The 27742-nt window shown below is 46.6% G+C and overlaps 1 protein-coding gene across 4 annotated transcripts in view; it reads left to right on the top strand.

The window, feature by feature from the left end:
- The first annotated feature begins 3983 nt into the window (after positions 1 to 3983).
- Positions 3984 to 27742, top strand: part of FAM193A (family with sequence similarity 193 member A) — a 162068-nt gene continuing 138309 nt past the window's right edge. For 3 of the 4 annotated variants that reach the window (XM_063924600.1, XM_063924592.1, XM_063924589.1), the window contains exon 1: positions 3985 to 4383. In XM_063924600.1, coding sequence (XP_063780670.1) covers positions 4171 to 4383 — 213 coding nt within the window. In that variant the 5' untranslated portion in view covers positions 3985 to 4170. Of the gene's footprint in view, positions 4384 to 27742 lie in introns of all 4 variants that reach the window. The other variant, XM_063924609.1, reaches the window with a different exon arrangement.

Here is a 27742-nt window from a genome sequence, read left to right as displayed (position 1 = left end):
TGCCGCCCTCTGGGAGTGTATCTTAGCTTAGCAGAATTGCGAACGAAAGATTAGCAGAATTGCGAATAGAAATTTCTTAGCAGTTTCTGAGTAGCTCCAGACCTACTCACAGATTGCGATCAGCTCAGGCCGTTTAGTTCCTGGTTTGACGTCACACACACGCCCAGCGTTCGGCCAGCCACTCCCCCGTTTCTCCAGACATTCCCGCGTTTTATCCTGGCACGCCTGCGTTTTTCCGCACACTCCCTGAAAACGGCCAGTTTCCACCCAGAAACACCCACTTCCTGTCAATTACACTCCGATCACTTCAACGATGAAATTTCTTCATTCGGGCGTGAGTAAATTTACTAAGTTTTATGTTAAAATACTAACCGCATGCGCACTGCGAACCATGCGCATGCGCATTTTTGCCTTAATCGCTCCGTTGCGAAAATCGGCAACGAGCGAACAACTCGGAATGACCCCCATAATACAGAAGATTAATACAGCAATACACAGGCCACACAGACATAAAAATTAAAACCTAGAATGCAGAGAGTAATCATAATGCAGGATTGGTGTAGACATTTTGGGTAATAACTTCCATGGGATGTGTATTCCACCCTCACAAGGTACCAGGTGAGGAGGCCATCTTGGGCGCACTGCGTAGGATTACCCTGGGTGGAATAGTTTACCCCTAGAAGAGATGACACAAAATGGGGGTGATTGCAGCGTCCTAATGTTCAGAGTAGGGTTCCGACAAAACTATCTGGTCCATGTATTTTTCATCCCATTCACAACATACCATATGAGGCAGCCATGTTGGGTGCACTACGAAGGTTACACTGTGGGAGGTGAGCCAAATACGGGCCCAATGCATATATGGGAAAACGGACACTTGTGTAGTCGTCAGGGCCGGTTCTGGGGCTCTGTGCGCCCCGGGCGGCATTAGGGGGCATGGCTTCGTAGAGGGGTCGTGGTCATTTACGCCCCCTGTACAGACTGAAATGATGTGCGGTGCGCGATGACGTCATTGCGCAACGCACAGTACAGGTCCTCTCCACGAAGGGAAACTAGATGCGTACGCGTCTAGTTTCCCTTCACAGCGGCAGCGGACAGCGGGGGGCACAGCAGCAGCGGATCTTGCCCTGGTGCGGCGCCCTCCGGATGGCGCTCTGCGCCCTCCGGAAGGCGGCGCCCCGGGCAAAAGTCCTGCTTGCCCGTGGCAAGATCCGCTACTGGTAGTCGTATGATATAACCTGTATGGAACAATCCATGTGAGGAACATCCTGCCCGCAGAGGAACCATCCGAGGCACCCATCTAGGGTGCACTGCGTAAGATGCTGCTGGCAGGGCGTGCAATCAGTGGAGGTACACCTCACAGGAATACCACTCAGTGGGGTGGAAGTATACAGTAAAAATAATATTTAAAAAAAAAAAAAAAAAGGCAAATGGTGAGAACACCTTTCCAGGTAACCAACGAAAGGAGGGAAATTATCCTAGTCTCATAAGAGCAGTACGGGTGGATGTGAAAAATGTGGGGAGCACACTAAAGTCTGATGGAAATGTCCCTGCTGCGCATGGTCCAGGTGCTCTCCCCCCAGTGCTTCCTGCTCACCATGAGGGGCAGTCCTGATGTTCTCTGCCAGAGGGGTAGTAGGCCTGGTCCTGGTGATCTCATTGCACCATAGTATATCTGTAGATTCTGTAGCAAGAATCAGGTATTCTTGTCATCAAGGGTGCAACTGTAGGTGCCTGGAGACTTTGGGGCCTGCACCCAGACTCATACTTGCCTACCTTCACAGAATAATCTTCCACAATGCTGCATGTGCCCTTGAAGTTCTGACGCACAATGGGCCTAATTCAGCATAGGTTGTAGTTGCACAAATAATTGCACAACTGCAACCCTTCACATTATCATGTGTGTGTGTGTGTGTTTGTGTGTGTGTGTGTGTGTGTGGGGGGGCATGCCCCCCCCGCTCTAAAATGTGAACGATTTGCTCAACAGAGAAGCGCTCAATTGATAAGGGTAGCCCTCCGCCTGTGCAGCCTGGCCTCGGATCCTGTGGATGGTTGAGGCATTACTGGGGAGGGCAGGGAGCTGAGCACGGAACATTATCTGTGTAAGCATTGAACAGTATATGGATAGAAAAGCTGCTGAAGCATTGAAGGGAACCAGTGTGGGAGCTCAATGCAGAATCACCTGCCGATCCCTTCAATGTCTGGTGAAAGTGCCCTAAATAAAAAACAGGAAAAAGGGCAGTACAGGCGGCCGAGGGATTAGCTTGCGTTGATTTGCTGCATCGTGGCCCCGCTTCGCAATGATGATATTTGTGGCATTGTATAAGGGGGGGGGGGGGGGCACAATGGCGCAGTTGCATTATCACGCTCCACAGCACCACCCACTCCTGCCATGTCACTCTCCTCCCCCCCAGTGCTGACCTGGCTGCCACCTTCTGGCATTCCTAATGTTGACACACCATTTTAGGGTTATAGGCCCTACACACTGGCCGATTTTCTGAAAGATATGAACGATCTCGTTCATAAATGAACGAGAACTCGTTCATATCTTTCAGTGTGGAGACTCCAGCGATGAACGATGCGCGGCCCCGCGCTCGTTCATCGCCGGTCTCCCGTCGGCTGTGCATGCAGGCCAATATGGACGATCTCGTCCATATTTGCCTGCACTTCAATGCAGCCGCGTGACGGGGGGAGTGAAGAAACTTCACTCCACCCGTCACTGCCCCCCCCCGCCGCCGGGTCGCTCGTCGGCCGTATCGGCCGTCGGGCACCTCGGCGGCGCATCGTAAAATGTGTAGGGCCCCTTAGATTTAGGGCCAGATTCAATTAACTGCAGTTAATTGCTACAGGCTAATTGATCTCCCAGGCTATTCAATTAGAGGCAGCGATCAGCCTGCAGGCTGCACTTTACACAAATTTTTCTTTGCGACTTTGGGAGGGTGATCCTAACGTAGGTGTAGCAAACATGTTAACCCATAGCTCTAGGAACTTATCATGGATTCTATAGGTTAGTGCGCGTTAGCGGGTAATTTACCTCATGAGGAAAAGGGACTGTAATTGAATAGCCCGGGTGTTAAAGCCCGAGGCAACCACCCTTTTTCCGCAGTGGTAAATTATTGCATCTCTGTACAGTCCACATAACCTCCCATTTTGTCTTCCAACATTGCTGGGTGATCATATCATACAACCCATTAAGAACCTAGCAACCTGGGGAACCATTATGTAACAGGTAGCATCTATCCTCGTGTATCAATGCCTATTTCCCTATAGATTGTAAGCTTGCAAGCAGGGCCTTCCTACCACTATGTCTGTCTGTCTTTGCCCAGTTTTGTTCTATAACTGTTGTTCTAATTGTAAAGCGCAACGGAATATGCTGCGCTATATAAGAAACTGCTAATAAAATAAATAATACATCTCTTTAAATTTGGCCCTCTGAGTAACAGTGAAAGGTAAATCTCATTCAATGTCGCTATTTGACATGTTAACATCCTGTGCATGTCAGCATTATTTAAAAAAATGTCGACAAAATATACCACACCCTGTGTAAGTATATGAGTTTATATAGATTGTAAGACCCACTGGAGTAGTGCCTGTGTGAATGACTACTTTTGCTGTGTAAAATATGTATGCTCTTTATGAATCTGTTTATAAATAGTTTGGGAATGGAGCAGTTTGTGCAGGGCAGAAGAGGTCATGTTGGAGGGTTTGTATAAAGAAAAATGATGACCATGAAGTTTCTCAGCACCACTTTGCCCATCCCTGACACCTCGTAACATCCTGCGAACCACAAGTCCCGGCATGCCGTGCGCCCTCTCCTCAGCCTGCAGCGCAGTCACCTCTAGCGGGTATCCAGGCGCGGTGCATTCTGGGGATGGTAGTTCTGCCGCCCAGATACTGCGGCGTTTCTGTCGCCTGGACTCCAAGTCCCGCCGTGCCCGGAGTGAGGCGGCAGCAGCACGTTAACGTAAGACTGCGTCGTGACGTCCGTACGTAAGACGGGAATAGCTTTCCTCCTTGTAGTCCGCCATATTGGAGTCTAGCTCGGCTACTCGGAGTCTCCGCCGCCCCGCTCGAAGCTCGTTATCTTATTGCGGTCACCAACCGCGTTCCGGTCCCCGGTGCAGCTCGGCGTGCGGCTTTCGGCGGAACAGGCGTTGCTGTAGATCAGAGATGAGCCCGGCCGACGCGAAGAGAGGAGCGAAGCGGAGGAAGCACAAGCGGGGCGGAGGCAGCAGCAGCGCGTCCGGGGAGGTGAAATCGGCGGCGGCATTGCGGGGACAGCACGGTGCGATGAGCGGAGGGAGCAATGCAGGAACCGGGAACGGAGGAGGTCTCCTGTGCAGCACACCCAGCAGCTGCACTCCCACCCCGCCCGGGGCCGAGGTAAGCTGCCACCCCGCCGAGCAGGGCCACTGGCCTGAGTACCTGCAGGTAAATAGGGCTCTGTGCAGGGATGAGAAGGTATTGGGCTAGGGGCTACCGTGTGGTGGGAAGCTGGGATTTGGGGTTGCTGTGCTGGGTCTGGGGAGGGGTACTAACCTGGGTCTGGGGGGCTTCCATACTGGGTGCTGGGTTGGGGGGGTTGTATTCCTGGGTGCTGTGCTGGGGGTGGGGTGCTATCCTGGGTGCTGATTCGGAGGGGTGCTAGCCAGTGTTTGTGGTGGGGGTGGGGGTGCTAGCCTTGGTGCTGGGTCTGGGAGGGGTGCTCTAGCCTGGGTCTGGGAGGGGTGCTCCGGCCTGGGTGCTGGGTCTGGGAAGGACGCTCCGGCCTGGGTGCTGGGTCTGGGAAGGGCGCTCCGGCCAGGGTGCTGGGTCTGGGAAGGGCGCTCCGGCCAGGGTGCTGGGTCTGGGAAGGGCGCTCCGGCCAGGGTGCTGGGTCTGGGAAGGGCGCTCCGGCCAGGGTGCTGGGTCTGGGAAGGGCGCTCCGGCCAGGGTGCTGGGTCTGGGAAGGGCGCTCCGGCCAGGGTGCTGGGTCTGGGAAGGGCGCTCCGGCCAGGGTGCTGGGTCTGGGAAGGGCGCTCCGGCCAGGGTGCTGGGTCTGGGAAGGGCGCTCCGGCCAGGGTGCTGGGTCTGGGAAGGGCGCTCCGGCCAGGGTGCTGGGTCTGGGAAGGGCGCTCCGGCCAGGGTGCTGGGTCTGGGAAGGGCGCTCCGGCCAGGGTGCTGGGTCTGGGAAGGGCGCTCCGGCCAGGGTGGAGTGGGGCCTTCTGGATGCTGTGATGGGATAGGTAGCTATCCTGTCAACCACCTTGGGTGATTGGGCTACAGGAGATGCTCTCCTGGGTGCTGGGATGGGGGGGGGGGGGGGGGTGCACTACACTGGGTGCTGTAGGGATGACACAACACTTTCCTGTTCTACTCTGTGACATGTACCTTGCAGTAACCAGTGATCATGTGTTGGGGTCGCATTTAATGTATGCATTATGATGTTACCACACACATCTTGAATAATATATATTATATACACATACGCTGAGTTACCACCTACTACAGTGTTTGTATGACTGCAACTCCCAACTTGCCCTGCCTGCCGGAGGTTGTACAGATGTATTCACATACATCTAGCCCCCTGGCACGTTAAACAGCCCTTTTAGTCACAACACGTGATGTGACTTGGTAGCGCTGAGCATCTTTTCGTACAACTTTATCCATTAAAATGAGCCTTATTAGCGGATAGTACGCATAAGCAGCTCATGCTGATTAAAATGATATGCAACATGTCTATATTCTGTGTGTGACCGTGGCTGTATATGCGTATAAAAGTTGTACGTCAGTGTTTTCCCATTTTTAAACAGCAGAGTATGTTTGATCGTCTTATTCACTTATTGATGTGAATAAGACGTATTTTGGCAAAATAACACGCCCAATGCTACGTGCATGGGACCTGTCAGCTCACTCACGCCAGACAACTCCAGCTGCGTGGCGTATTGAGGATGTATGTGGATACATACCGTATGTACCTGGACAATATATGGAGAGAGCTGCATGTTACCTTGCCAGGGTGATGGTCTCCAGGAATCCGTCCTGTTTGTGCTGTCCGGTATATGTTGTGCACTCTATCTAAATCTGTATATGGGGATTACCTAACTCAATGGGCTCAATTCAGTTCAGCACAAATTGAATAGCGCCAGGAAGGAGCTCCCGGTGCTTTTCAATTCAGTGCGCTGTTATATCGAAGAATGCAGGTTCTGGCGCCTTTAAACATGGTATTTATCCGCGAGAACCGGCATTCTCCAACTTAGGTGCCTGGCGTGATGCTGTTTCTGCTGTGCTAAGGGCAGAAAACAACATTGCGCTTTGTCGGGTGTGAGAAGAAATCCTCTACGCTGGCATAACATTGCGCTGAATTGAATAGCTCTGGGAGCTCCTTCCTGGCGCTATTCAGTACACGCTGAATTCAATTGAGCTCATTGTCTGTATTTCAGAAGTAAGTTAGTGCTGTGATCATACATTATTCCAGTTGGAAGTTGCTTGGTGCGTTTAAGACCAGGTATTGCACGTATTTCTGATGTATGCGATACGCTTTTATTTATTTTGTATTTGAGTCCTAATCAGTATCGCATCCCCAGGTTACTTTCTGGCCATGTTGGTAATGGGTTTTAGGTACATTTATAGTGTTAATTTATATTTCCAGTAATGACTGGTAAGCTATCACCATGTTCCAGGGATTGCGGTTTATGCATCCTTGGTTGCTGTGTTTTTCCACTGAACTGCTTTGATTGTGTTTAATTTATCTTTTTATTTTTTATTCTGTGAAGTTGTTTATAACTTTAGCTTATTTGGTTTTGTGTATCACCAAATGACTTTAAGGTGTTTGTCATTACCGCCACTTCATCTGTTTGAAGCATGCTGTGACTCTACATTGATCTAATACATAATGATCTTTTCAAGTCACTTTTAGCTTTGCGTCTCGGGGGCCTGGTCTCCAAGCAACTGCTAGTACTTCCCTTCGCTGCAGCCGGCCCTGTGTGAAGTCTGTTCAGTGACAGGTTGCTTATATTTTCCCCCTGCACCTCTTAGTTTTGCAGTATTGGTATTTACTAATTCATGCAAAACTCTGCTGGACAGATGATGTTCTCTGGCTTCTTTATATACCTAGGCCTTTCAGTGTACAGAAGTAGCCACATGCCGATGTTATGGGTCTAACGTCTCGCCCTGCTGCGGAAGTTCAGGTGCTGATACTGGGCTCTCACATGCAGTCTGGCAGGTTATGTAATTTCCATACAAATAAAGATGCAGTTTATGTGTAATGTTTTGGTTGTTCAGCTGTTCAGGTACTGTCAGATCTGTCCAATTAGGCCAGCCACTGAGCAAACGTTGGGTTTTTATTTGTCTAGTGCTGGAAACATTGGGAGTGTATCATTAAGCTCAGCAGTTTGGTAATGAGGTTGGTGTAGGGCCCATAAGTGGCGTGCACTTTTTATATATATATATATATATATATATATATATATATATATATATATATATATATATATATATATATATATATATGTGTATACCCGCACTCACATCTAATAAGTGACAACAGCGGGGTGCATCCAGTGGAAATACATTGAAATGAATGAGTCCACAAATATAAAGTTCATCCCTGTGAAGGGAGATGCACTCTCCTAAAAGATCAAGAGTCCAGTCCAAACGTAATCGTCTTTATTATTCAAGTCTAGGGGCTCAGTATGTCAACGTTTCGATTCCATTAGAGAATCTTTGTCAAGACGAGCACAACAATGACATCCAGCATCATAAGTACATCATAGGAGGTAATTCATAGCCCACAGCAATGGTAGGGGGATCACATAATCGACAAATGTACAGGCCAGTAAGTTCCATAAGGGAGGATGTCCACTCATCCAAACTGCATGCAGCCCGTGTTCTGATGCCTTGATGTCTGCTTGCTGACTATGTTTGACTATTTTTGACTCTAGTTTGGATGTGTGGACATCCTCCCTTATGGAACTTACTGGCCTGTACATTTGTCGATTATGTGATCCCCCTACCATTGCTGTGGGCTATGAATTACCTCCTATGATGTACTTATGATGCTGGATGTCATTGTTGTGCTCGTCTTGACAAAGATTCTCTAATGGAATCGAAACGTTGACATACTGAGCCCCTAGACTTGAATAATAAAGACGATTACGTTTGGACTGGACTCTTGATCTTTTAGGAGAGTGCATCTCCCTTCACAGGGATGAACTTTATATATATATATATATATATATATATATATATATATATATATATATATATATATATATATATATATATATATATAATATATTCTTTATATATATTCTTTATATATATATATATATATATATATATATATATTCTTTATATATATATATATATATATATATATATATTCTTTATATATATATATATATATATATTCTTTATATATATATATATATATATATATATTCTATATATATATATATATATATATATATTCTTTATATATATATATATATATTCTATATATATATATATATATATATTCTTTATATATATATATATATATATATTCTATATATATATATATATATATATATATATATATATATTCTTTATATTCTTTATATATATATATATATATATATATATATATATATATATATATATATATATATATATATTCTTTATATATATATATATATATATATTCTTTATATATATATATATATATATATATATATATATATATATATATATATATATATATATATATATTTTCTTTATTGTAATAGGCACATTACAGGTGTTTACTGTTCAGATGGTATTATGCACTGTAGTAAATAATCAGTGCTGGCAGTTTTGTGGCATTTACATGCAGATATGCTTAACCAAAAGATTGCCATAACCTCTCATTTACTTACATGTGGCTTGTCCTTTGTGCACCTGTCTTAGGTACTGGTGAGAGCTGGCATTGTATGGTCTTTAGCACAGGTTTAACCTTTTACAGCATGTAGCAAGCATAATATTATCAGCTACTTATACAGTGCCAGCCTATTCCAATGCGCTTAATGTTGTATTACATTGTTGTCCTTATTCTGTGCTCCAGCTGTGGAACGGTCACATCATGCATACACCTCGCTCTTTTCTGTGACCTGTCATCCAAGCCGCCTGCAGGTCTGTCTGTAATTCATTTTATTTTCTCCTTGCACCAATGGCATGCAAACATAGGGGGTATTCCGTATCGGCAAATATTGGCTGTTATTCAATTGTCACCTCACGCCCGATTACTGTCTAAAGTGATGGGAGATCGCGGGGCGATATTCAATTGTTTTTTATCGCTCTCATAGCAGTCAGGTTTAGCTGCGTAAAGCTTCTAAACCTGACTTAACAAATGGGCGTGATGTGAAAAGTCCCGTTTGGCGCCCAAACAGGTCACTTTTCGTGCATTTCAGCTTGCCAACCCCAGGGGTAGCGAGCTGTAATTAAGTTCTCGAGCCTGTCGGCAGAAACGGTTGAATAACTGCTGTTGGACGTGGGCGTCTGCGATGACGAATACCGCCCATTGACTTGTGGTCATGGGGAGGAAATTCAGTTGTTTTACGCGCCATGCTAATTAATGGGCAGCCGGTCGAGCAACTTAATTGTTGCTCCAGTAGGGTGCAGATGGCAAAGATGCACACATTTCTGCAGCCTCCTGAGGTGGCGAGCAGAAATAGTTGAAAGGTCCATGGTTTGGGTGCCCAATCCCGTTTGGCACACTAACCGTGACTTTAGGTAGGTTAGTTCCTTTACAAGGCGCGAAAAAGTGCAATAATTCATGGGTGCCCAAAAACAATAACGTTGCTATGTCGATGCCCATTAATAAGCACAGCATGTAAAACAATTGACCCCCCCACAAAAAAATCAGTTAAATTGTGATTGGACTCTGTTGCACCGGAGCAAGTTGCTTTATTCAAGTGAGTGCAGGCATTGTTTGGAATATATATATATATATATATATATATATATATATATAATATATATATATATATATTATATATATATATATATATATATTATATATATATATTATATATATATATATTTTCACACACTCTCACTTTATTCATTTTTCCTTCATTATAACACACAGGGGAAGATATATAAAATAATGGAGGGAGATGAAGAACCACCCCATCAGCTTCTGTCATATTTATAGCGCGGCCTGTGAAATGACGGAAGCTGTATGGGTTGGTACTTTATCTCTCCCCGCTTTATCTCTCTACAAGATAAAATTCCAGACTGAGAATGAGCCTCGTTTCTCTGATTAGCCGCTGCTTTTTGGTGTCTGTCTAGGGATGTGCGGAGGATCTGCTTGGACAAGTGCAGCATTTATACAGGCAGCATGTCTGGATAAGTAGGAGACCAAATAGACACCTCCTGTTTCCTAACATATTTTACCAAAATCTGCTGCTCAAAATATTCCCATATGTTTGCCCAGTTCTTATTTCAGCAGGAGTAGGGCTTGTGCAGGTTGGTGAAGTGCTGCGGATGGCGTAGGTCAGAAAGTGCTCATTTGTGTACAGCTTGAGCGGGGAAACCATAGGGATAAGTAGCTGAATAACCACAGGGGTATCGGGGAAAGTACCCCAACAGTTTCAGTAGCTGGATGGAAGGGCTTTCAGAGCGTGTGCAGGGATACTTTCATTTTCCTTTAAGTCGTAAGCTAGAGTTTAACTTACTCAAATGGAAATATATTAACTGGGAGACTTTATTGTAGCAGCTCCAGGCTGTGTGTGTGTGGTCGTCTTGTATCAAATCCAATTAAACCCCTTTGGATTCTCTAGGTGTGTACATATTGTCTGGTCTTCACTGTGCTTAGTTCCTTGTTTTTGCATGCATAGTGCTATTGCTTTTTGGCTGGTTACTTCTTACACAGGTAATGTACCCCCCACTACTGTAGTTTCTAAACTTATGAGAAGTTCATTGAGCATATACCTGTAATACAATTGCATGTCCTGTAAGGCGCTGGGTACCTCTTGTCATGCTTAAGGAAAAGGTAGATGATAAATGTTTTAGTGACGTCACCTTGTCACTTCAAGCAGATTATTATACTAGTAGCCACCTGAAATAACCCTAGCTGTAGTCTATGTACATATTTTGCTTATTTTAATGCTTTACAACATCTACTTCTGCTTGTTCTCTAAATTGTAGAAACTAGAATACATCAGTATATTGTGCACCTGCATGCTGTTCTAGCTAATTTCAGCAGAATCCTTCTTTCCAAATGCAGGTGGGCAGTCTCTGTATTCCGCTCCAAACCTGGAAGGGCTGCAACAACCAGCTAGAAATGTTCACTATAGTTTGTAGTGCAGCAAAGGATCACATATGGGTCGATTCAATTCACTTACAGTTGAATAGCGCCGGGAATTAGCTCCCGTCGTTATTCAATGCTGAAGTTAAGTCGGCGAAGGCCCGGTCTCGCCGACTTAACAGGTTGGATTGTCGGGAGAACGGGCATTCTCCGACTTAACTCCCCGCTGCGATGCTGATTCCTGACAGAATCAGCCTCGCGCCGGCCGCACTTTTGACGGATTTCTTCTCTCATCCCCGGGGATGAGAGAAAAATTCCCAACAATTGAGGGTCACTTGTCACTGTATTGAATAGCGCCGGGAGCTAATTCCCGGCGCTGTTCAACTGTCAGTGAATTGAATCGACCCCATTCTGTCTATATGTAGTGCAGTGGTGGGACAGGATTTGTCCACATTTTATGATTAAAATCTGCAAGCGCTGGTTTTGTCTATTACATTGACCGCAAATAATTTGAGTTGGCACTGGACCACCAACCCAGGGCACCCCTGCAAGTACCCTGAGGCACTCCAGGGTGCCACGGTCCACAGTTTGAGAACCACTGATGTAATAGTGGTGATGCCTCGCAGCACTGAGATCATGAGTGCAATCCCCAGTCATAGCTGCTTGGTTTGTAGTTTGTATGTTTTACGTAATATTTGTGTGCTATATAAATATCTGTTTAAATTACTTATCCTCTCATCATTGTAAGTACTGTGACACCTATATACCGAGGAAATTATAACCTTGTCCAATCTGTATATAATGATCTGGACTAGTAGACCCCGTCACCCAAAGATGTGCTTGCCCTGTTTGGCTAGTCATTGGCTGACACCCTGCACCTAGTCAGTGAGGAGGGCAGATTTTTATTTTGAAGTGTAATAGTTTAGACATGGTGTAGCTACAGCGATGCATCACTTATAAAATTTTGCCTTTTAAAATTAACATCTGCCCTCCTCACGTATTAGGTGCCGGGTGCTAGAATGAACACTACTGACATGTAACGGGGGGGTCGATTCAATTATCCGACAGTTGAATAGCGCCGGGAATTAGCTCCCGGTGCTATTCAATACAGTGCCAAGTGACACTGAATTGTTGGGAATTCTTCTCTCACCCCCAGGGGATGCGAGAGGGAAACCGACAAAAGTGCTGCCGCGCAGCCGGCGCGTTAGGCTGATTTTATCGGGAATCAGCATCGCGCCACGGAGTTAAGTCGGAGAATGCCTGTTCTCCAGACAAATCAACCTGTTAAGTCCGGGAGAACGGGCATTCGCCGACTTAACATGAGGTGAATTGAATAGCGACGGGAGCTAATTCCCGGCGCTATCCAACTGTTGGAGAATTTAATCGATCCCAGGGTGCTTCCTGCTATCACTGTATGACCCATCCACCTAACAGCCAGAATGTCCAGTAATTTCATGTACCTAAATTGGCCGGTTAAACCCATTGAACTCTTTCTATCTTGATATTTTTATTTGAGGTATTGCCCTTGTTGTAAAGACTGCAGTTTCCGACTGGAATAGGTCGGAAGGGGTTCTGACCTATTCAATCCGGGCATATGTTTTCCGACAAGTATGGAAAGGACCCGACGGCTATTGAATACGGCCCCCAGTCGTGTTGTCCTATGCAATTTGGTGATTTATTACTTATGTCTTAAAATCTAAATCTGGGGTCACTAGCCCAAGACTAAGTGGTGTGCAAATTACTGTTTTTTTTTTTTTTGTCCTTTATCGAGAAAGTGATGCAGTTGTCATGAATATGAATCCTCACTTTAAGAGACTGTAAGTGTATTTGTGTCTGTATACCCCTTTTCCAACTGTAGCACGGGTCACAGCCGGGAGCCTGACACGGCTGCGACCCGTGCTGCAACCCCCTTTCCCACAGCGCTCACCAACCCGGCATATTGCCGGGTTGGTGACGCTGCTGCTGACGCGGCAGGGGCGGTGCTGGGAGATCACATGATCTCCCAGCGCCACCCTTCCATTCACTGGGAATGGGAGCCGTGTCGCCTCTACACGGCTTCCGTTCAGACTACACAGCTTATCGGGTTGAACACGTGTTCAACCCGGCAAGATACCCGGGTAGGATTCCTGGATCACTTAATCTGGGAATTTGCCGGGGGGGGTTCCACTAGGAAAAAAACATGGGTAAATGCGCGTCCCCGCGCATTTACCCGTGTTTTTAAAGGTAGCGGAAAAGGGGTATAGTAACACAGGAGAAACAAAGGGGAACCTAATTAAGGGGATGACTGGGCTGTAGCTTGTTAAGTATAAAGAACGGGACCCTCAACAACGACAGTTCTGAGTAGCAGCATCTAACCTGTGTTATAGGGCGATGTGCAGAATTGTTGCAGATGCATTCTATAGAACGTCTGCCAGACAGGGTAAAGTTATAGGGGTTCTTTGGACGGCTATCAGAAGTGTGACATATAGTAGCCTGGGCAAAAGCCTAAAGAGTCAGACACCAAGGAACTCTCTTTGGGTTATTCTTTCATTTCTAACCATTGTTGCAAATTCTGGATAACTTATAAGAAGCCATTTAGGCATGAAGCACATTCTTATAGAAATTTTCCGAACAGCCATTCTTTAATGTTTGGGAGAGGGGTCCAGGAAAGGCACCGTGGTTAATGCATCTGCCATATTGTTAATGTTTGAGCAAATTCTTTTTTTTTATTTTTTAATGCATATTTTAGTGATAAATGTATATCTCTCAGCTGTAAGAGATGCTCTGAAATGAACATAACTATATATTATCTCATATTGTACAGTGATCTGTCTCTTCACCTGCATTAAAATAGCATGTTAAATGCATTGTTTTAATGCCGGTGTTTATGTAGCTTACTAGTGACTTCTGTTATTCTTTCTGTTCTTTATGACTTTCACGTGAAGCCTTATGTTTCAGCAATCTGTTATTGTATCTTCAGGTTATGTTGTTGGTGCCAAGGCTTTATGATTTGACTTGAAGTTACCTCTTGTGACCACTGGCCATAAGTTTCATATGACACGTTGCTTTGATGCTGTAAAGAGGATGTCTCATGAAATAACCTATAAACACCAACACGTATTAACAGGGCCTCGGGTAGTGAAAATGATTGTGCTTAATATTGGTGCTAATTTTTTTTCTTTCTTGCAATAAAATAAGGTTCTGGCAGTGTTGGAATTCCTGTTAAACGCTCCTCCCAAAATCCCCTCCTATATTATTTAGTGGAGGATAGACTCTAGAGAAAATGATTTGTCTTCTGGATGAATCTGCACTGGAAAGTCTCATCACTCTTAAAACATTAAGCTAGGTACACACTTATACAATTATTGGCCCAATCACTGGATATCGGCCTAACGATTGTATGGGTGGGTGGTATTCATGTGACCGGCGGTCGGGAGACACAGTCACATGACCTCCTCCAGCATCCCGACCCCTCACTATCCCGATGGTCGGCATGCCGACAAAACAGGGACTATTTCCACTCGTGAGTGTCCACGACACCCATAGAGTGGGTCGCCACTGAGCCCGCATGGGGCTTGCTGCACTCGCCCCTCCCAGCCGGGATCCCGGCGTCTGTATGCTGACCGGCGGTCTCCTGACCACTAGTCAGCCATACTACACCCATATGGGTGTGTATACTGTTGCTGTTCAGTTTGCCGGCTGTTGGGATGCCGTCGCTCAGTATACCGGCACCGGAATCCCGACACCCGGCATACCGACACCTTAGGGGACCACGACCCCACTCGAGGGAGAATAACGCTCGCCACCGTGCCTGCAAGTGGCTCTTTTGTGCTCGCCCCACTGTCAGCATGCCGGTGCTCGGGTTCCAGACGCCGGTGTGCTGGCCACTGGCAAACCATATTACACCCGTGTGTGTACAGGAGCAGTGCAGGAGTGTTGGCTGATTACACTCCTGTAACTGATGGATCTGCAGGTCGCATCTCATGTGCAGTGTAATATTTGTGCTGCTGACTTCCTGATCCCATAGAAAACCAAACGCACTGTTCCATTTCTAGCTCAGTGTGTTCTAGGGCATCAAGATGGGTACACACTACTACTACTACAACTACAACAGAGTGGCAGTGTTTAATCAGATTGATCAGCGAGGTCTGAACCCAGCTTTACCAACTAGGGCTATAGGTGAGAATGTATTATACCCGCTTTTATCATGTGGGTGTAACACGTCCTGCTTCACCTCTGCGGGAAGTGGTGGCGCCAAGATGTATTAACATCTTGGATGCCAAAACAGGGGAGTGAAAACTCCCGCCTCTGGTGATCGCCTCTGTCCCTGGCTGCGGTGTATGGGCCATGACACTTGCAGCTGTCGTAGCGATCAGTGCAGCTGACCATTCATACATTGCCCCTGCGTATTGCCGTGCTATCTTGTAGATAGCAGCGCCGATAGATACCCTCCTTGTCATTCTGCACACACCACCGCTGTAGTACATGGGGCAGAAGCGGTATCCGTGCGCTGATACCACTTCTACCCCATATTACCACCGTGTACATTTACCCCTTACTTTCCGAACGTGCCACTTAGCCGTAGTCCGGGGGCTCTGACATTTCTGCAATAAAGGCGACTACCTTTGTATGCAGGAGGACTAGTCATAAACTGCTTTTATTGGTGTTTGTGCTTCTGCCAATATTAAAGGGAACACATTCAGATAGTCATCATATGATTTTCCATTCAGAAAAAGGTCTGTCTTACTGATTTATCATTATCCTAGGCAATAACATTGTTGGGTTTTTTTTTTTTTTGTCTCCTTGCTTTTTTACACTACACAACTGTTTTGTGGATAACCTTGTAGCCGGTGCACAGAGCAGGCATGAACTGGGTATTATGATAGGGCAACAAACGTATATAACTGTCTTGGCGAACAACATAAATGGAAGCCAGATGGCTAAAGCAATGCATTGAGTAAACTTGGCAGAAGGTTGTTTACAAGATAATTGAAGTATCATTACCCGAAAATGTCCCATCTGCCCCCTATAGCCTCGGCCGTGCTACTCATTGCCTGCCATGCCTTGGGTTCATCCGCTGCATAAGCTCAAACACGCTTTGCTCACGGTCTTCACTGCCCACCAATCAGGCCTGCCCTTGTGTTCTGGTGTAATGGTGAGGACACGAGCGTGCTGCAGGTCGCCTCTTACCCTGCACAGTTGAAACTTTCTCTGGAATTTGAATGAAGTCACAGTAAGGGGATCGTGGAAGCTTATATCAAACAAATGCATGTCTACTGGTCATTTTTATAGTATCCATAAGGTAAAGCAAAGTTCTTATTGACAATTCTTGTATATAAGTTTAATTAAGTTTCTTTGTATTTAGATATTTTTTAATAGTGTCATGTTTTAGTATCTTTTATTTGTGTACCGTGCACAATGTAATATATCAAGACTGTAACAAGTGATCTACAATATACAGCTTAAAAAGTCACTTTTAAATGTAGCAACTTGTGCCACTGTTATAGTTCATTGCAAATTCTGAAACATTTAATAGAGGTCAAAAACCTTTTGTTTCCCTGAAAATGTAGGTTCCCAAGTTTGTCTTATTACATATTTAAATTTCATCCGTGTAATATGTTGAATCATAATAGAAGTCGGTGGCTTTAAGTCCACCTTTAATTTACCTCTCAAAGTTTTCACATTGCCGGCGATTCAAATGTATTTCCCCACGGCTATCCCTAGGGGGTGCAAAACGGAGCAATTCAGTGGTGCTCCGTTTGGCGCCCACTAGCTGCGGGAGACTCCTTTCTTCTCGCTGCCAGCTAGGGTGGTGACAAGAAATGTGCGATCAGTCCGTGGTTTGGGTGCCTTAGCCTGGAATTTATATGGATTTTGCAGCTAACCGTCGTCTCTTTGGCCGTGTTATAAGTGATGGGTGTCTGGTGCAACAATTGAATTGCTCTGACGGGAGTCCATTCCTTATGACATCTGTTTAAAATATTTGAATTGCCCCGATTAAGTGAAACGTAAAATTATAGCACTGCTCTCCATTGCCGAACTAGTAATTATTTTCAGATATAACTTAATGGAGCTTCACATAGAGGAGTAAATTCAATTAGTCATAGGGTAGGGGGCTGCTTTGCTGTTGCAGTGCAGTAGAGGGGCTGCAGCAGCTTCGCTGTAGATGGCTTTGTCTTTTCATGTTTTTACCTCAGGTGATGCCCACTTTGGCCGTGCAGTTCTGTGGTCAGGCAGCCTGAGCATTCACTCCCCCGGAGATGGCTGTTGAACTTCCCATGGCCCAGTGTTCCCCAGCCTTGCTGAAAGGGAAAAGAGGATTTTTGGTCGCTTACGGTTTCCTTTTCTCTGAAGCAGGCTGCGGGACACTGCGTTCCCTCCCTCACGTTCAGTCGCACGAGGTTTTGGTTCTTGACCGTCTTTTCCCTACGGATATGTTTGTTCTAACAGTTTCACTGGGTTACTGTTACTCCTTGCCTGGCTCTTTTAAAAGAAGTACTGGCGTTATGGGGCTGCAGGGGGTTAGGAGCTTGAAATTAAAGTTACAGTTGTTTAAGTGGCAAACTCCAGCCCATCCTGCAATCCAATGGTCCGTGTCCCACAGTCTGCTTCAGTGCAAAGGGTTCAATGGTAAGTGACCAAAAATCCTCTTGTTTCCAGTGGTTTGGAGGAAATGACTGATTGCTCTTTGCTCCCATACAATACCAGATTTTTCATTCGAAGCAGCCAAGTTGTGTGTCCAACTTTAGGCCCCCCCCGCACACTTTATTCCCAGTTGTGAATCTGATCCAATCTTTTCCGATTGTGCAATTCTAGTAAATATAACTGCACTTGCAGAAAAACATACATTTTATAGCATTGCGATCATATCTTTAATAATTGTTAAAGTCTAATATGCTTGGATTGCCTTATTGCTCTTTTCTTGAGCAAATTGGTTATAGTGGGTGGCATGCAGATTGCTGGACGACATGATCATAATAACATCCGACTGGCAAGGCAGTCCACACCCCAGTTGTCTTTCTGCATATATATGTTGTTGCTCCACATCAGTTTCAGTGGAGACCACACCTTCATCAGGACTTGATAGCAAGACCTGATCATATTCCAGTCTATGGTTCTGTTTCAGCTCACAGCTTCCGGAGGATAAATCAACACTATCGTCGCGAAAATGGAGTCTGGACAGCCAAAGCAGGGCACAGATGATTGGCGGCGATTACGTTTGGACGCCCACTAAACAATTGATTCCCCCCCCTATATTGGAACCAGAAATAAAATGAAGCTGCTAGCCAGTGATTCAGAGAATATGCTATCCTAAAAGGAGTTCTCTATTGAAATATATTAACTGTTATTCATTCCAAATAAAAGCACCACACAGTTAAGAGGAAATAATTGGATTCACTTTCATTTGCTGCATTGTTTGCAGCCAAGAGAAACAAAAAAGCCTATTGTTGCAAAAGACTCTTGACCCCCATCTCCTCAGGATAATTTTAGCATGTGTTCACTTACCTGTCTGCCTGCAATTGGCTTCTGCATAACGCACATTTAAGAGATGCTTAAGGCTGAAGTCTTGTTTGTCTTTCAATAATTGTGAGGTGCCGGAAAGGTTTGGTTGATGTTCACCAATCTGTGCCGTAAATGCTCTCTTCGTCTCTCCAGCATAAAGTTTACCGCAAAGACTCTTAAGGATGGAAATGCAAAATCTGTGTTACATGTTAAATAGCTTTTTTCGGTTGTATATTAAACCCCTTTTCCTAAAATACATATTGGGTTCCATGTAGTACGGTATGAGGATCTGATGAGTCTCCTGAATCAGTAATAGTCCAGATCTTGAAGACCATCAATTTATTTGTCGGAAAACAATAAATTAATCCGGTCCCCTTCATCATTGGTACACACTGGCCGATGGACCAACGATATATCGGCCATTCAGTAGAACGACCGATATATTGGCCAGTGTGTACCCAGCATCATTGCTTGCATTTATAAATCACACACTTGCATGAATAGGGATTGTCTTTAGCAGTTTGTCCTGCGGTTACAAATACACAACCTGCTGTAGAAGGATATACTGTTACATGGTGGCAGGTTTTAATGAAATGAGTTTGTATTTGTTTTTAGGCATATTTGTTCTATTACTTTTTGGAATCTATTGGAGCTGATTCAATTGCTGGTCTCCCCAGTCGCTACTAAATGGTGCCCAGCGAAGCAATTCAATTGTTGCTCCATTCGGCTGTGCAAGAATTTCTCCAAGTACTTACAGCAAGCATGTCTAAACTGCGGCCCTCCAGCTGTTGTGAAACTACATATCCCAGCATGCCCTGACACAGTTTTGCTGTCAGAGAATACTAAAGCTTTGTCAGGGCATGCTGGGATGTGTAGTTTCTCAACAGCTGGAGGGCCGCAGTTTGGACATGCCTGACTTACAGTACGCAAAATGTAGCAAACACTTGTCAGATTGTTACTTTCTTATACATATCGGAAGGATGGGAAGAAGCAGCCATTTATAACCACATTTAGCTGATAGCTGCTCAACACAACTAGTTTTGCTGAAAGGTCAGCGAGAATTTATTTATTTTCCTTTTATACTCCATTTGCCGACTCCATCTTGGTCCCTGCTTACGTGTATGCTCCTATTATGCCTCCCGTTTCTCTGACGTCCTAGTGGATGCTGGGGACTCCGTAAGGACCATGGGGAATAGCGGCTCCGCAGGAGACTGGGCACAAAAGTAAAGCTTTAGAACTACCTGGTGTGCACTGGCTCCTCCCCCTATGACCCTCCCCCAAGCCTCAGTTAGATTTTTGTGCCCGAACGAGAAGGGTGCACACTAGGTGGCTCTCCTGAGCTGCTTAGTGAAAAGTTTAGTTTTTTATGTTCAGTGAGACCTGCTGGCAACAGGCTCACTGCATCGAGGGACTAAGGGGAGAAGAAGCGAACTCACCTGCGTGCAGAGTGGATTGGGCTTCTTAGGCTACTGGACATTAGCTCCAGAGGGACCGATCACAGGCCCAGCCATGGATAGGTCCCAGAGCCGCGCCGCCGGCCCCCTTACAGAGCCAGAAGACAGAAGAGGTCCGGAAAATCGGCGGCAGAAGACGTCCTGTCTTCAACAAGGTAGCGCACAGCACTGCAGCTGTGCGCCATTGCTCTCAGCACACTTCACACTCCGGTCACTAAGGGTGCAGGGCGCTGGGGGGGGGGGCGCCCTGAGACGCAATAAAAACACCTTGGATGGCAAAAAATGCATCACATATAGCTCCTGGGCTATATGGATGAATTTAACCCCTGCCAGAATACACAGAAAAACGGGAGATAGGCTCCGCCCCCTTCTCGGCGGCCTTATCTCCTCAGCACACTGGCGCCATTTTCCCTCACAGCTCCGTTGGAGGGAAGCTCCCTGGCTCTCCCCTGCAGTCACTACACTACAGAAAGGGTTAAAAAAGAGAGGGGGGCACTAATTAGGCGCAGTATTAACTATACAGCAGCTATAAGGGGAAAAACACTTATACAAGGTTATCCCTGTATATATATATCGCTCTGGTGTGTGCTGGCAAACTCTCCCTCTGTCTCCCCAAAGGGCTAGTGGGGTCCTGTCCTCTATCAGAGCATTCCCTGTGTGTGTGCTGTGTGTCGGTACGTTTGTGTCGACATGTATGAGGAGAAAAATGATGTGGAGACGGAGCAGATTGCCTGTAATAGTGATGTTACCCCCTAGGGGGTCGACACCTGAGTGGATGAACTGTTGGAAGGAATTACGTGACAGTGTCAGCTCTGTATAAAAGACAGTGGTTGACATGAGACAGCCGGCTACTCAGCTTGTGCCTGTCCAGACGTCTCATAGGCCGTCGGGGGCTCTAAAGCGCCCGTTACCTCAGATGGCAGATATAGACGCCGACACGGATACTGACTCCAGTGTCGACGGTGAAGAGACAAATGTGACTTCCAGTAGGGCCACACGTTACATGATTGAGACAATGAAAAATGTTTTACACATTTCTGATAATACGAGTACCACCAAAAAGGGGTATTATGTTCGGTGAGGAAAAACTACCTGTAGTTTTCCTGAATCTGAGAAATTAAATGAGGTGTGTGATGATGCGTGGGTTTCCCCCGATAACAACTGATAATTTCTAAAATGTTATTGGCATTATATCCTTTCCCGCCAGAGGTTAGGGTGCGTTGGGAAACACCCCCTAGGGTGGATAAAGCGCTCACACGCTTGTAAGAACAAGGGCTCTACCCTCTCCTGAGATGGCCGCCCTTAAGGATCCTGCTGATAGAAAACAGGAGGGTATCCTAAAATGTATTTACACACATACTGGTGTTATACTGCGACCAGCAATCGCCTCAGCCTGGATGTGCAGTGCTGGGTTGGCGTGGTCGGATTCCCTGACTGAAAATATTGATACCCTAGATAGGGACAGTATATTATTGCCTATAGAGCATTTAAAAGATGCATTTCTATATATGTGTGATGCACAGCGGAATATTTGCCGACTGGCATCAAGTCTAAGTGCGTTGTCCATTTTTGCCAGTAGAGGGTTATGGACACGACAGTGGTCAGGTGATGCGGATTCCAAACGGCATTTGGAAGTATTGCCTTATTAAGGGGAGGAGTTATTTGGGGTCGGTCTTTCAGACCTGGTGGCCACGGCAACAGCTGGGAAATCCACGTTTGTACCCCAGGTCGCCTCTCAACATAAGAAGACGCCGTATTATCAGGCGCAGTCCTTTCGTGGGCAAGCGGGCAAAAGGTTCCTCATTTCTGCCCCGTGACAGAGGGAGAGGAAAAAGGCTGCAGAAATCGGCCAGTTCCCAGGAACAGAAGCCCTCTCCCGCTTCTGCCAAGCCCTCAGTATGACGCTGGGGCTTTACAAGCAGAATCAGGCACGGTGGGGGCCCGTCTCAATGAATTTCAGCGCGCAGTGGGCTCACTCGCAATTAGACCCCTGGATCCTTCAGGTGATATCTCGGGTACAAATTGGAATTTGAGACGTCTCCCCCTCGCCGTTTCCTAAAGTCGGCTTTACCGATGTCTCCCTCTGACAGGGAGGCAGTTTTGGAAGCCATTCACAAGCTGTATTCCCAGCAGGTGATAATCAAGGTACCCCTCCTGCAACAGGGAACGGGGTATTATTCCACACTGTTGTGGTACCGAAGCCGGACGGCTCGGTGAGACCGATTCTAAATCTAAAATCTTGAACACTTGCATACGGAGGTTCAAATTCAAGATTGAGTCACTCAGAGCAGTGATTGCGAACCTGGAAGAAGGGGACTACATGATGTCTCGGGACATCAAGGATGCTTACCTTCATGTCCCAATTTACCCTTCTCACCAAGGGTACCTCAGGTTTGTGGTACAGAACTGTCACTATCCGTTTCAGACGCTGCCGTATGGATGGTCCACGGCACCCCGGGTCTTTACCAAGGTAATGGCCGAAATGATGATACTCTTTCGAAGGAAGGGAATTTTAGTTTTCTCTAACGTCCTAAGTGGATGCTTGGACTCCGTAAGGACCATGGGGAATAGCGGCTCCGCAGGAGACTGGGCACAAAAGTAAAAGCTTGAACTAGCTGGTGTGCACTGGCTCCTCCCCCTATGACCCTCCTCCAAGCCTCAGTTAGATTCTTGTGCCCGAACGAGAAGGGTGCATGCTAGGTGGCTCTCCTGAGCTGCTTAGAGTAAAAGTTTATTTTAGGTTTTTTATTTTCAGTGAGTCCTGCTGGCAACAGGCTCACTGCATCGTGGGACTAAGGGGAGAAGAAGCGAACTCGCCTGCGTGCAGAGTGGATTGGGCTTCTTAGGCTACTGGACATTAGCTCCAGAGGGACGATCACAGGTTCAGCCTGGATGGGTCCCGGAGCCGCGCCGCCGGCCCCCTTACAGAGCCAGAAGAACGAAGAGGTCCGGTGAAATCGGCGGCAGAAGACGTTCCTGTCTTCAACTAAGGTAGCGCACAGCACTGCAGCTGTGCGCCATTGCTCTCAGCACACTTCACACTCCGGTCACTGAGGGTGCAGGGCGCTGGGGGGGAGCGCCCTGAGACGCAATAAAAACTGAAATACCTTAGGATGGCAAAAGAAATACATCACATATAGCTCCTGGGCTATATGGATGTATTTAACCCCTGCCAGTTTTCCAGAAAAAAGCGGGAGATAAGGCCGTCGTGAAGGGGCGGAGCCTATCTCCTCAGCACACAAGCGCCATTTTCCCTCACAGTTCCGCTGGAAGGACGGCTCCCTGACTCTCCCCTGCAGTCCCTACAGAATCAGGGTAAAAACGAGAGGGGGGGCACTATTGGCAGCTAAATTATGAACAGCAGCTATAAAAGGGAGTAACACTTATATAAGGTTATCCATATATATATATATATATATATATATATATATATATATATATATATATATATATATATATATATATATATATATATATATATATATATATATATATAGCGCTCTGGTGTGTGCTGGCAAACTCTCCCTCTGTCTCCCCAAAGGGCTAGTGGGGTCCTGTCCTCTATCAGAGCATTCCCTGTGTGTGTGCTGGGTGTCGGTACGATTGTGTCGACATGTATGAGGAGGAAGATGATGTGGAAGCAGAGCAATTGCCTGTGTTAGTGATGTCACCCCCTAGGGAGTCGACACCTGACTGGATGGTTGTATTTAAAGAACTACGTGACAATGTCAGCACTTTACAAAAAACTGTTGACGACATGAGACAGCCGACAAATCAATGAGTGCCTGTCCAGGCGTCTCAGACACCGTCAGGGGCGATAAAACGCCCGTTACCTCAGTGGGTCGACACAGACCCAGACACAGATACTGAGTCCAGTGTCGACGGTGAGGAGACAAACGTAATGTCCAGTAGGGCCACACGTTACATGATCACGGCAATGAAGGAGGCATTGAACATTTCTGACACTACAAGTACCACAAAGAAGGGTATTATGTGGGGAGTAAAAAAACTACCAGTAGTTTTTCCTGAGTCAGATGAATTAAATGAGGTGTGTGATAAAGCGTGGGTTTCCCCCGATAAAGTGCTAATTTCTAATAAATTATTGGCACTATACCCTTTCCCGCCAGAGGTTAGGGCGCGTTGGGAAACACCCCCTAGAGTAGATAAAGCGCTCACACGTTTATCTAAACAAGTAGCGTTACCGTCTCCTGATACGGCCGCCCTCAAAGAACCAGCGGATAGAAGGCTGGAAAATATCCTGAAGGGTATATACACACATACTGGTGTTCTACTGCGACCAGCAATCGCCTCAGCCTGGATGTGCAGTGCTGGAGTGGCGTGGTCGGATTCCCTGACTGAAAATATTGATACCCTGGATAGGGACAGTATATTACTAACTATAGAGCATTTGAAGGATGCATTACTATATATGCGTGATGCACAGAGGGATATTTGCACCCTGGCATCAAGAGTGAGTGCTATGTCCATTTCTGCCAGAAGAGCGTTATGGACGCGACAGTGGTCAGGGGATGCGGATTCCAAGCTACATATGGAAGTATTGCCGTATAAAGGGGAGGAGTTATTTGGGGCCGGTCTATCGGACCTGGTGGCCACGGCAACGGCCGGAAAGTCCACCTTTTTACCCCAGGTCACCTCTCAGCAGAAAAAGACACCGTCTTTTCAAACTCAGTCCTTTCGTTCCCATAAGTACAAGCGGGCAAAAGGCCACTCATTTCTGCCCCGGGGCAGAGGAAGAGGAAAAAGACTGCACCAGGCAGCCTCTTCCCAGGAGCAGAAGCCCTCCTCTGCTTCTGCCAAGTCTTCAGCATGACGCTGGGGCTTTACAAGCGGACTCGGACACGGTGGGGGCCCGTCTCAAAAATTTCAACGCGCAGTGGGCTCACTCGCAAGTGGACCCCTGGATTCTGCAGGTAGTATCACAGGGGTACAAACTGGAATTCGAGACGTCTCCCCCTCGCCGGTTCCTGAAGTCTGCTCTACCAAAGTCTCCCTCCGACAGGGAGGCAGTTTTGGAAGCCATTTACAAGCTGTATTCCCAGCAGGTGATAATCAAGGTACCTCTCCTACAACAGGGAAAGGGGTATTATTCCACGCTGTTTGTGGTACCGAAGCCGGACGGCTCGGTGAGACCAATTTTAAATCTAAAATCCTTGAACACTTACATAAAGAGGTTCAAATTCAAGATGGAGTCACTCAGAGCAGTGATAGCAAACCTGGAAGAAGGGGACTATATGGTGTCTCTGGACATCAAAGATGCTTATCTCCACGTCCCAATCTACCCTTCTCACCAAGGGTACCTCAGGTTTGTAGTACAAAACTGTCATCAGTTTCAGACGCTGCCGTTTGGGTTGTCCACGGCACCTCGGGTCTTTACCAAGGTAATGGCCGAAATGATGATTCTTCTTCGAAGAAAAGGCGTTTTAATTATCCCTTACTTGGACGATCTCCTGATAAGGGCAAGGTCCAGGGAACAGTTAGAAGTCGGAGTAGCACTATCTCAGTTAGTGTTACGTCGGCACGGGTGGATTCTAAATATTCCAAAATCGCAGCTGATTCCAACAACACGTCTCCTGTTCCTAGGAATGATTCTGGACACAGTCCAGAAAAAGGTGTTTCTCCCAGAGGAGAAAGCCAGGGAGTTAACCGAGCTAGTCAGGAATCTCCTAAAACCAGGCCAGGTGTCAGTGCATCAGTGCACGAGGGTCCTGGGAAAAATGGTGGCTTCTTACGAAGCGATTCCATTCGGAAGATTCCATGCAAGAACGTTTCAGTGGGATCTTCTGGACAAATGGTCCGGATCGCATCTTCAGATGCATCAGCGGATAACCCTGTCGCCAAGGACAAGGGTGTCTCTTCTGTGGTGGCTGCAGAGTGCTCATCTACTAGAGGGCCGCAGATTCGGCATTCAGGATTGGATCCTGGTGACCACGGATGCCAGCCTGAGAGGCTGGGGAGCAGTCACACAGGGACGAAATTTCCAGGGCTTGTGGTCAAGCATGGAAACATCTCTTCATATAAACATTCTGGAACTAAGGGCCATTTACAATGCCCTAAGTCAAGCAAAACCCCTGCTTCAGGGTCAGGCGGTATTGATCCAATCGGACAACATCACGTCAGTCGCCCACGTAAACAGACAGGGCGGCACGAGAAGCAGGAGGGCGATGGCAGAAGCTGCAAGGATTCTTCGCTGGGCGGAAAATCATGTGATAGCACTGTCAGCAGTGTTCATTCCGGGAGTGGACAACTGGGAAGCGGACTTCCTCAGCAGACACGACCTTCACCCGGGGGAGTGGGGACTTCATCCAGAAGTCTTCCAAGAGATGGTAAACCGTTGGGAAAAACCAAAGGTGGACATGATGGCGTCCCGTCTCAACAAAAAACTAGACAGATATTGCGCCAGGTCAAGGGACCCTCAGGCAATAGCGGTGGACGCTCTGGTAACACCATGGGTGTACCAGTCAGTGTATGTGTTCCCTCCTCTGCCTCTCATACCAAAAGTACTGAGAATCATAAAAAGGAGAGGAGTAAGAACTATACTCGTGGTTCCGGATTGGCCAAGAAGGACTTGGTACCCGGAACTTCAAGAGATGCTCACGGAGGAACCGTGGCCTCTACCTCTAAGAAAGGACCTGCTCCAGCAGGGGCCTTGTCTGTTCCAAGACTTACCGCGGCTGCGTTTGACGGCATGGCGGTTGAATGCCAGATCCTGAAGGAAAAAGGCATTCCAGAAGAAGTCATCCCTACCCTGATAAAGGCCAGGAAGGATGTATCCGCAAAACATTATCACCGCATTTGGCGAAAATATGTTGCGTGGTGTGAGGCCAAAGAGGCCCCTACAGAGGAATTTCAACTGGGTCGCTTCCTACATTTCCTGCAAACAGGACTGTCTATGGGCCTAAAATTAGGGTCCATTAAGGTTCAAATTTCGGCCCTGTCGATTTTCTTCCAAAAAGAACTGGCTTCAGTGCCTGAAGTCCAGACGTTTGTCAAAGGGGTACTGCATATACAGCCTCCTTTTGTGCCCCCGGTGGCACCTTGGGATCTCAATGTGGTTTTGGGGTTCCTAAAATCACATTGGTTTGAACCACTCACCACTGTGGAATTAAAATATCTCACATGGAAGGTGGTAATGCTGTTAGCCCTGGCTTCAGCCAGGCGTGTCTCAGAATTGGCGGCTTTATCTTCTAAAAGCCCTTACCTGATTTTTCACACGGATAGGGCAGAATTGAGGACTCGTCCTCAATTTCTCCCAAAGGTGGTTTCAGCGTTTCACGTGAACCAGCCTATTGTGGTGCCTGCGGCTACTAGGGACTCGGAGGACTCCAAGTTACTGGACGTAGTCAGGGCCCTGAAAATATATATTTCCAGGACGGCTGGAGTCAGGAAATCTGACTCGCTGTTTATCCTGTATGCACCCAACAAGCTGGGTGCTCCTGCTTCTAAGCAGACGATTGCTCGTTGGATTTGTAGTACAATTCAGCTTGCACATTCTGTGGCAGGCCTGCCACAGCCAAAATCTGTAAAAGCCCATTCCACA

The sequence above is a fragment of the Pseudophryne corroboree genome, chromosome 1 (genome assembly GCF_028390025.1).
Source record: "Pseudophryne corroboree isolate aPseCor3 chromosome 1, aPseCor3.hap2, whole genome shotgun sequence".
Lineage (NCBI taxonomy): Eukaryota > Metazoa > Chordata > Amphibia > Anura > Myobatrachidae > Pseudophryne > Pseudophryne corroboree.
Note: the sequence above shows the minus strand (reverse complement) of the source record. Positions and strands in the feature narration are given on the sequence as shown.